This window comes from Elaeis guineensis, chromosome 15 (genome assembly GCF_000442705.2).
Source record: "Elaeis guineensis isolate ETL-2024a chromosome 15, EG11, whole genome shotgun sequence".
NCBI classification, from domain to species: domain Eukaryota; kingdom Viridiplantae; phylum Streptophyta; class Magnoliopsida; order Arecales; family Arecaceae; genus Elaeis; species Elaeis guineensis.
The window spans coordinates 73,759,312-73,770,903 of record NC_026007.2 but is presented as its reverse complement, the minus strand read 5'-3'; the positions used below and the strand labels follow the sequence as shown (position 1 = coordinate 73,770,903).

At 38.5% G+C, this 11,592-nt stretch overlaps 1 protein-coding gene across 1 annotated transcript; it reads right to left on the bottom strand.

Annotated features, from left to right (window-relative positions):
• Positions 1-236: 236 nt before the first annotated feature.
• LOC105058751 (U-box domain-containing protein 5) lies at positions 237-7,795 on the bottom strand. Its single transcript, XM_073249192.1, is given in 8 exon segments — positions 237-1,289; positions 1,537-2,332; positions 2,335-2,373; positions 2,376-2,736; positions 3,379-3,486; positions 4,890-5,075; positions 5,730-5,808; positions 7,665-7,795. Coding segments are annotated over 7 exon segments (2,322 nt in total). The 5' UTR covers positions 5,787-5,808; positions 7,665-7,795; the 3' UTR covers positions 237-514.
• Positions 7,796-11,592: the final 3,797 nt, after the last annotated feature.

Sequence of the window (11,592 nt, the reverse complement as noted above, 5' to 3'; positions counted from 1 at the left end):
AATGTAGAATAAAGTTTGCTTTTATTATCTCAACGAAACCTAGCTATGCACTAAGGTCTCTAATAATAGTTTTCTTTCTTTAAAGAGAAAAGTGCATCCTTGACGAAAAAGCTGCAACATTAAGGAATAAAATATCTGTACTTTCTCACGAAGCTTAACTAATTACACGGGTGCCTGTAGGAATCCATGCACATATTCCATCACTCAATAGTATTCAGCAAACCGTCAAAAAGGGATTACAAATAAAAAGGAGCCTTTGTAACCAAAAATAACGCCACGACTATACATTCTTTTCATGGAGTATAGAGGAAAAAAAAAAAAGAAAGTTACATACAACTGGCAAACTAATGGTCGATACATGCGGGATATGCATCCCACGAAGTATTGCAACAAAAACCTTCCCTGGCCTAACAGGATTTAAGCTTGCCTAATAAAAAAAAAAAGCAAAAAACACAAACCGGTCACGTAAGAAATATGTACAAAGTCTATTGGACCAGGAAATCTTGCTAACTGCTTAAAATAGAGCCGCCAGGGATCTAGGCTTTGAGAATAATTTCATTTTCTTTCTGAAGAAACCAGAGGATTTTGAAATCGGCTCTTTGCTTGCAGAGCATTCAATGGAATCCTCTGCTGGTTCAGGTAAGGTTTCAGACTGGGGACATGAACTGTCAAGATACTCAGCATGCCTGACATCTCTTAAAAGATGAAGCAACTTCATGGCGCTCTCCTTTCCCTCGGCATTCCCATTTACGGATATATCAACCAGAGCTGGAATCACGCCCTCTCTCAGCACCAGCAGACAATTTGCGAAACTGTGAGTACATACAGAATGTAGGATGGTGACAGCATATTCTTGTTCTTCACAAGTGCCAGCATCAAGCAGTTCTACAATAGCAGCAAGGCATCCATTGGTTTCGGCAATCAATGCTGCTGCCTCTTCATCATCACTTAAGTTTTGCATAATTTTTAAGCAAAATAGTGCTAGTCTTCGGTCACTCAAAAGGGAAACCAGTTTTGATATGCTTCCAGCGGATAAAATCGAAGATTTTACCTCATTGTGAAGTGACAAATCACAAAGGATTTTCACGGCAAGCTCTAGAAATTCAGTGTCTTCCGAATCTAGGAATTTTATAACTGAAGAAGCAATGCCAGAGGTCACAATGTCAGGTCTACACTTTGGAAAATGAGACAACTTCTGGAATATCATCAAAGCTTCTGTTGTTATTTCAGAATCCAGAAATGATGCCAACCACTGAAACACATCTTCACCCAAGGACGGAATTTCAACCCTGAATAGTGCACAAGCAAGAATTTTCAGCATCATACAATTAGAAACTAAAAAATCAGCAATGTGAATGCAATGAACTATTTACAAACATCGGCAACTTGTTGCCCCTCATTCATATATTTAATCATAATAGAAGAAATTTCAATTTCTGTGCCCCAAATAATCTGCTGGAAGTATATTTCTGTTACACAAATGACCTGCTGGAAGTATTTATATCTGGAAAAGGAGAACCACGGAGAGAAAATTACCTGCTGTTACTTAGAAAAGCAAGCAAAAGTTGAGCTCCAGTTCTCTGTGCCCGGACATCAGACATATCACGTGCATTCTTCAAAAACCCCATCAGTGCTTCTGCAAAACCGTTAGAAAGCATAGCATAGCAGGTCTCTTCATCCCCTTCCAAAAGGATCTTCACATCTTCCACTGCTTTGCCTTGGAAGTCCAATGAAAGTTCAGAGAGTCCACAAAAGAATCTCAGAAACATGTCATGGTTAAAGTTCGAAAATGCTTGACACTTTTGATAGTCGTCACTCCAAGGGAACAACTGCGCACATTTATCCCTTGGGTTCTCAATACCCCTAACATGGAATGAATCTGAACAGTAGCTAGCATCAGAAGAGATAAATGATACATTGCTGTGGTCACTTTGAACTATGAAATCTCCAGTTTTGCCATCTAATAGGGGTGCAGAAACATTTTTCAAACTTGATATGGAATTGCAATGTGAAGGTTCCCAAGAGCTACAAGCTGCGGGGATAGGCTGTGAGCATGGATCCATTACACTAACGCTATGCTTACTGCACCAATTGGATATGAGATCCTTCATACAAGAATTTGGAATCATAGAAAAGTTTGCTAACTTCTTTTGTGTCTTAGGACATATATCATGTCCCTCATCAAACCACTTTTCTATCCATATCCTTTCATATGTTTGCCCGGAAGCAATAACCACGGGATCAAACATCAATCTTGATGAAATAGGACAACAGAATTCCTCAGGAGGTGCAATAGTTCTTGATAGATCAGCTTGAGCCTCACCATGATCATAGGCTCATCGTTGTTTTCAGAGTTATCAGCATCACATGCAAATTTATGCCTGGAGTCGGGCACTTACTTTCTGCATTGACATTCTCTTTGTGCTCACAAATATCAGGCCTCATTTTCCTTCCATGCTTATCTAGGAGATGCAGAAGATAGCTCAAGAGCTTCTCTTTTTTAGAATCAGTACCACGGATCTTATCTCGTAGCTTTTTTATGGCTCTTCTTTCTATCAAAATAGCTTTTGGAGATGTGATGTTCAAATTTGAAGCTGCAATCTGAAAGGCTTCAAGTTCTAAATCATCACTTGCATTAGTCTGCTGAAGCAGTTCTAGCAAAACTTTGCCAGCCACCTCTTCCGCAGAATCGATGACAAAATTTGCTTTTCTAAGACAATCAAGGACTTCAGAAATCTGTAGAAATAACATAACCATCAGTCAATGGGGGGAAAAATCTTTATTGATAACTAAAAATATCATTCATTATCGAATATACAAAGAGTCGAATCCCTTAAAAGACCAACATGGAAGGATCTAATGCAAAAACGCAGCCAGTGCCTGTGGCCTGCAGATCTGACATCACCACCACGGCGCCCATTAACTCAAGCTGAGGAAACTAGATGGATGGACACACACACACAAGAAAAAAAAAAAAGAAAAAAAAAAATCTCCACTAATGAAATGATGATTCGAATTTGACGCATGAACCAACCAACACTGCCTGCTGATCAAATAACTGATAACACAATAGTGATACAGAGTAAGATCCGTGATCTACATTGACCTGATGAATCAACCCTACCAGCAGTCTACCATAACCAGCACTTGAAAATACACAATCATGCTATCTCATGATCAAAATAAAGGCACCCATCCTAGGAACTCCATCTGGTTAAGTTTTATTTTCCTAACTGATGTGCTTGAAGTATATCTCTTCTAAGAGACATGGGGATCCATTCCTCCATATTTTATCAAAAAGATAGGAAGCACATAGGGGATATGTATAACTCTAAGTGAACGAATGTAAAATCTATTACAGATAATCTCCTAACAAACCTGAGAAGCTAACAATGGTGGAACCATATTTTGAATGCAACAAAAACTTTGATTCCATGCACTTCTGATCCTTTCGCATCTTAACAAAGTTGCTTCCCCTGTTATTGCCTGAAACATTTGATAACAGAAGATATTTAAGACAGTTAATATTTGTGCTTGAAATATTTAAAGCAATAAAGAATTTAGGATTGCTTTGACATCAGTCAGAGCCAAAATATTTATCCTACAATTTTTCCTTTTCTTTCCTTTATGATTCCTTCTCTTTTGGTGGGAGGGGACTTGACCATAACTCCTCGATGACAAGGCATGTAATTTAGTGCATACTGCATGGTGTTCCTTAAGTATCTCATTCAAGATTGGAATGTTGAACATGAATATGCCTTAATATTTTTCATGATTATTTGCTAATTTATGCAAATCGAGCACTGCCATCTATAGTATGTGATGCAGTCAATCCAGGATGGTTCTTAGTAATTATCCCCCTCTAGATGAGACAACATGACTGTTAATATGGTATATAAATGAGAACTCCAAAATCTGCTTTTGTTACAGACATTACTTGAGACCACTAGCTAATGAATAAGACTATAAAATGGACGTTAGATGCACAAACCAGAAATAGAATGGGAATAATTAGGGAAAAATGATAAGCAAAGAGTCATGTTATGAAGCATGTTAAAAGTAAAAGACTTTCTAACCAACCAATAGCAGCATTAGGACTGAGAACTGGGATGCAAGAGAGGGAGAAAATAATTGCAATCTTAAAAGTTGTAATCTTTCTCCTTCAACATAGATAAGTTCCCATGTCAGTGCAACTTTTAGACCTACAAGTTTGATAAAAATACTCTGGCTCAATAAACTCATCACCCTAACTACAGAACTCCTATCATTCAAGTTATATTGATTTTTCTCATCAACCCCTTTGTCTGAACAACGTCCAGTCCTGTATGTGCATATAGACATGCATAACATGAATTCTGGAAAGATACATCATGTAGTGAAGACCAAAAGATTCTACCAGACAGGAGAATAATGAAGACCTAGGTTTTGCAGATGGAAGTGATATGACATCTCTTCAGATGACATAAAAAGAAAGACCAAGTTGTATGCATTTAGAAGCTGACCATTACAGGATAATGGCAAGCATTCATTTAAATCAAGAGGTAGATTTTTATTTTGCTTAAATTTAACTTTTTAAATCAAACAATTGAATGGAATTATCAAGAACAATCTAGAGATAGTTTTTATCGAGAATTTGACTTGGATAGGAGCCAATGGCAAAGTCAGATACATAATCTGACCCAAACCTACAGAATTACTGGGATAAGGCTGTATGTTTATATTTTCTTAATTAATTAAAAAAGGATTAATGCTTAACTGTGCCCTTATATAACTTCCTTTGCAGCGTACCATGTGACATAAGACAACTGAAATCTGTGATTCCACAACAATCATCAAAAAACTAATTTTTTTTCTTAAAAATCCAAGTTCAGGATGTCTAAACTACATACCAAGTACAGCTTGCTAGATTCTGCACAATGTTGAAGAAGTAGCTTGGCCCTCTCAATTGAATTGTTTAAAGAACATAACTCCTGTATGCCAGATGAGTACCCTGGCCGAGCCGATTCTATTGCAGGAAGAATTGTAACAACACTATCCAGTATCTTTTTAAGCTCCAAACACATTGAAATGTGCACCTAGCATAACAGAATTGATATTAAACCACAGGGGCAAAAATCAAAAGAAGCAATTGGTACAATGAAAAGGTACAGTAAGCAAAGCAATTTGAGAAGTAAATGGCAGCGAGCTAGATAAATATGGATCACTGCATCAGACATCAATCAGCATGGAGGGTCATTTAGAAGAACACTAGCTTCATTATATTTCACATGATTTGAGTTCTCTGATTTTTTTTTTTTTTGTTCCTCTCTTTCAGCTTTTGCAAACTGACAAAAAACAGCAGCAGGAGAACAGTCAAGTCTATGGATAACTTAGAGACCTTGCAACTCCAGTATTTGATATAAAAGCAACATAAATCACTTCAAAGCAGTTTAAAATCTTTTGACAAATAAATGATGCATTTATAAATCCACTATTTTTCCAAAACCAATTGATTAATACTTGTCCAACACAAAGTCCAAATATATTTATATTAACTAATGAATTAAACAAACAAACAACTTGATATCAACTTATATTGATCTCTATTAACAAGAAACAATATACTAAACTGCCAAAGTGCAAGAACTTCAATCCATGATAGAGTGTATGAGGTATCGAGGGCAAAATCATGACATGATAATTGACTACAGCTTAACATTCATCTTCATGTCCAAAAGATTAGTATCTACCTTTGCACCAAGAGAATTTTTCTGCACTTGCATCACTTCATTAACATCGCTTCCCATCCAACAAAAGCCTGATTTTTATCTACATGTCAACAAATGGGAAAAGGATTTTTTTTTTAAATTCATTACAGAATAAACAAAAAATTGTGGGCCCAAACAGAAAATGAACAGGCATAAAGTCGAAGAAAACTTCAAGTACTACTATGATATAAAAATCTCGAAGTCATCAATCAACCACTAGAACAACAGTCAGCAGTCATCCGGGCACAAAAATTAATGGCCTTAATGTTCCTAAATAGTGAACAAAATTAATCATCATCAAGATGAGAGGAGAATCCAAGCTTCCCAGGAGAGGGGGAGAGAGAGAGACCTTAAATTCTAAAGAAATCATACTAGTAGTCTGTGGAAATTTTATAATAAGATGCATATATACAAAAACGTTTTTCCATCAAAGTCTCTAAGTTCGAAGATTCTCACAATCTCAATGGATGAGAAGCGAGCCAAGATATAATTTTATCTCAGTCAAGAAGACAGGATTCAAGCTATTTGTTATTTTACATAAACTGCTACACACTAAATCCAGATATCTTGAAAATATCATTCTATATTGACTGAAGAAAAGAAGCTCAAAATCACCAATAAGCCAACCAAGACCTTAGCTGAGATGAAAATCATGGCTTTGATTTTCATTCTGGTATGGTTTTATATGTCTTCAATACATCATAATTCTTCTTGTTCAATTACACTCGTCTTTTGAGTTCCAATCTTCCTAATTTTAAAGCAGCCACCAAATCTGAAGGAGGGCAAGAATTACAATTCCTCTGAGTTTTCCATATGGCTGGGATGTGAATGCCATTTAATCTGACTGAACTTTTTCACCAGGGCCTCCACTTACATCTGTCTTACATGCTTGTAGTATCTCAATCACTTTCTATCAGTTCATCTTCTGTGTTGCAACTTCCAAGCTTTCTGCAGTGTGCTAAATCTGCAATGTCCTTGCATTCACCTTATCATCCTCAACCATGCAACTTAGGATCCCTCCCATCCTAGTCCATATCAAAAAAATGGTAAATCCTTCATCTTATCAACCTAAACCTTCTTTATTTCTGACATTTGAACCATATAAGTTGCTGAGCTTCAATTGCTTTACTAAAGTTTATCTTAAAGATTAGTAGCACACATCAGGAACATAACAGAGTTCGCCACCTTCATCTTATCATCCCAAACTTTCTTTATTACCCGTCATTTTGAGAATATGACATTGCTAACCTTTCAGATGTCTGATAAATGAGCACCACCAGCACGCATTAATTATCCAATAGAAAAGGAAAATTTAATTCCACGCACCCTCATGGACATGTTATCACTTATTTCTCATTGTTCTGTATTATAATTGATGTCTGCTCCATTTCCTCTTAAATAAAATATATCACCAGGAAACACATGTACAAAAAGAAAACTTAAAATCCTTTTCCTGCTCATACTAACGGATAAACTGATCACCGAGACTCCATCAAATGAAGGTTCCCTTTTCTGTAATCTAAATCTTTCATCTGATAATCATAAGTCACAGCACAATACCCAATATTATAGCCAAGATATTACGCAACATCATACATGCGGACCGTCGAGAACATCAAGCCTTTCTCTAGTCATAACCCAAACATCTAAAAAGCTAAAAACAAGAGAAAGACCATACCAAACCACTCCCCCGTAAAGAAAACAAAAATCCAAGTAATCAAAACTTACAAATTTAGAATTCCAAAATACACATACTTCCAATAACAGTTAGAGAAAAAGATAGCACTCCAGTAGAAGCTTAACGAAAAAACTAGACAGTCTTGTTAAACAGAACAAACCCTCCAAAACCCAGCAAACAAACTCAACCCATATATGGATCAAAACAAGTTCTATACCAAGTGATACTAAAAATCGAACCTTGAATAACAATAGTAGCATAATAGCAGTAGAATCAGAACCAGACCTTCAGAACCCTTTCTTGAGAGCTAAATTCCCGACACTTTCTGCACAAAAAGCACCACTCCAAAACGTCGAGCAGAACATCCGAGCGACCGGATCGGAACTCCGTTGCCAATAGAAAAGAGACAGAGAAGAGATGATCCAATAACAAAGAGAGGAGCAGAGACGATCGGTCGGCGAGATTTAGGCTTAGGGTTAGGGCTCGGAACGAAGGAGACGAGAGAGATAAGGGGGAGCGGTGGGAATAGGAGTTAAAAGGGAAAGGGGAAATGTTTTTTTTTTCCCCGAAGAAGAGAAAGGGGAAATGTTGACGGGGCGACGAAGAAAACTGGAAAGAAAAAACGGCAGAGAACCATCACAAAAACCAAATCCACAGGGCAACAAGCAAACAGAACGAAGTACCCATTCCCACGCCCTCTCGACCGGTGGGTGGTGGGGATTCAATGCAGATCCATTGACACCAGACAGCCATTTCCTCCACTCAAGGAAACCAGTTATTGACCGGAACCGGGGCCCGCTTTGGAATTCGCCGGCGCGGAAACTGGTTGGCGAAAACGGGACACGGAAAGCAGAGTCCAACCAATGGATCGGAAGCCCGCCATAGAGGAAAACGCGGTGAAACGGGAAACGGAACGCCCGTCGTATGGTAATAATCATATAATAGTAAACAACCTGGGAAAAGAACAAATGACGCGGGAATCTTATTCTTAATCCAACGTGGGCAGCGCACTCCATTCCAACTGTAATAAAGCGTAGATGGAGATATTAATTATTTAAAGTTAATCGTTATAGTTATGCACCTGCGGAATTTAGTGACCCTTCAAGGACAAGGGTGGCCGGGGAAAGGATGAGGGAGAAGACCAAGTCAACAAACTGAAATGTTTGACCAAGTCAAGGCGGCGCGTGTCACCCTTTTGTAACTGCTTGTTGTACTCCCGTGATTGTAGATAATAATTAAATAGTTCTTTTGTCCAACCACCAAGGGTGAGAGCACGGGCTAGGATCAGAAGCCATGTCCAGATGGGAATCATCTTTTCGCTTTTTTTTTTTTGGGATTCTGTCCACCGTATACTATACTCATCTCTATGGTTAGCCGCGACAAGAAAATAAGATGATCGATATGGTGCATAACCATATGAATACATACGAAATAATTTTTTGATACAATACCCGTTTGGTACGTGGGCCTTACTCTATTTGCCAACTGAAACATGACATGAGAGTTGAGAGAGTTACACCTTGATGGGGACATAAGTACTTCCTTATATTGATATTTGGGGAGAAAATCATTGCTTTGAGGGGCCGAGTCATTCTATTTGGACTGTACCATTGATGTTAATTGCATGCTCTAGACACACCAACCTAAAGCTGAGGGCACCATCTTGTCTGTGAATTGAGATATGTTCCTCACCACACTCTCTATCTCTTTGCATTTGTCTTCCGACAAAGCATGCGACATTGATGGTTATCATATCTCTTTTCCTTGTCATTTGCCTTGGTTGCCCCAAGTTTCTTTTGTATCATCCACCCCTTATGAGTCATTGTTGAACTTAATAGTGATGATGTTAACAAGGAGGTCTTTATGTGACAAGGTTGCAGAGCTCCAACACCTGCTTGGTCTAATAAATAAGCTTCGAACCTAAATATCATGTTTTTTATTATTATTATTATGTTTTGGATTAGTAAGGAACAACCAGCCGACGGATGGATTAATAAGGAATTACCTTTATCGTTAGGTGTGGCCCAAAGCTTTTCACTCGTTTTGCCCTCAAAGCAAGCAAAGGAACATTAGAATAACCTAGTCGTTGGGCGCAAAGCCGTCATACAATTCCAGAATAATACTTCAGGGGTGGATCTCGTTAGGTGGGCTTGCCTTAAAACAGATTAGCTACACCCAGCAGTAAGAATAAATTTTCTTCTAATACCATAACCAAAACAACTCGTGCTCCACCAGAAAGCAAACTAAGATCTTAGACATTGATTCTTTTTTTGTTGAAATTTTATAATGAATCTGTGGCCGTGTCAGCGCTCCCGTGTCTTTGGTTCAGACAAGTGCATATTACTTCCGTGTTAGTTGGGACTAAATGGACCGACTAAATTTTTCCCACTTTCGCAAGATGATGTTTATTGCAGCTATGTCATGATGCATAGAGTGTCCTGGACATTATATAATATATGTTACCCTAATGGTAATTAAAATACAAACTTTGCTGCGAAGCAATACATATGCAGAAGTCTAGATGGCTACATTAATTGAACACAAGGGATGCAAGATGCATAGAAAAGTTGCTAGCATCGTCATCGTCATGCACCATAATTAAATGTGACATGCCATGGTTGTTGGAAAAAAGTCTTTTAATAATAATTACAGTGGAGCAAGGATTAGGTCTTGATAGCTAGCTGTGGTGGTGAATGAACATTGTTCCTTGAACATTCAATCTCTTAGGTCATCTTGTTAAATATCATTATCAAATGCTACAATAACCTAAGTGGTTGGCAAAAGCATGGCAACATAGTTCCAAAATTTAATTAATTCAGGGCGTCATATACGCGTAATGTGTTTGCTTTAGTGATTATGTAGCATGCTGGAGATGGAAGACCTAATCTTGGGCCTGCCAGAGGTGCATAAATCTGGTATTTAATAACTAGAGGATATTGCCACCAAGGTCCGGCTATGAGTGGACGATTTATATTATGCAGGGTGCACACAAGTGTCAACAATTTCCTTTTGACGACAAAACCTGATAGAGAGATTTGCGACCATAGAGACCCCTAGAACGTTTCAATAAGGACCTTTATTAGTTCCAATTATCCGGACAGCGAATTATAAAATATTTTCTTTTATGATCTATAGCTGTCTTGATTAGGAAAATAAGCGTTATACTTTATGGGCAAGGGAGTTGTCAGGAAACTCCAGTACCTCCTGGTTGTTCTCATATTTTTTATTTTAATAACTAACCGATAAAAAAAATATCATTTGTGTAACAATAGCCCACGATGGCATCGGTACCACCATCCTTCCCCACTGAGCTATTTATGGGTTTGGCGTAGAGCTGACAATCGGATCAGGCCAAATCTAAATAGACCGATCTAATATAGAATGAATCAAAAAAATTCTAAATCTAAATTTGATATATTTATTAAATATATTAAATTTTAAAATTCGAACTCGATCTACTTAATAAATAGACTATCCGATCCGATCTATTTATAACTCATTAAAACAAATAAAATTTAATCTATTTATAATCTATTTAAAAAAATAAAAAGAAATAAAAATTCTACTCTCCTCGTCGTCGTCTCTGATCTCTGCAACTCTGCTCTTGCCGCATCTCTTCCCGACCATAGCTAACGACATCCTCCAGATCTTCTCCACCTTCGATATTCACTTATCCTGTGAGAAGCTCTTTGAGAAATAGCGCGATGATGGAAGCTTTGCCGGCAACCGCGTCGCCAACGGGGATAACTGCTTGTTGGTCTCGTCTATCAATCGGATGCCCCAATCTCTGGACCGTCAGATGCACCTCTCTAGCCTCCGCCCTTGCTGTGCTCTCGGCCTCCTACAGCTCTATCCGATCAGAGCTCTCGACCGCCTCCGACTCCGCTCTAGAAGGCTTGACCACGCTTTCACCGTCTCCAACTCTGCCCAACCGAAGCACTCGATCGCCTCTAGCTCCATCCTTGACGGCTTGATCGTGCATTTGCTGCCCCTAGCTCCATCCAGCGAGAGCTCTCAGGCACCTCTGTCTCCGTCTTTGATGGCTTGACCATGTCTTGATCGCCTCTGGCCCTCCATGGCTCCGCCCCATTGAGATCTCTCGATTATCTTCAGCTCCTTCACCTCCGACAAGCCCCTATAGTTATGGCCTCGGCATCATCTCCAACT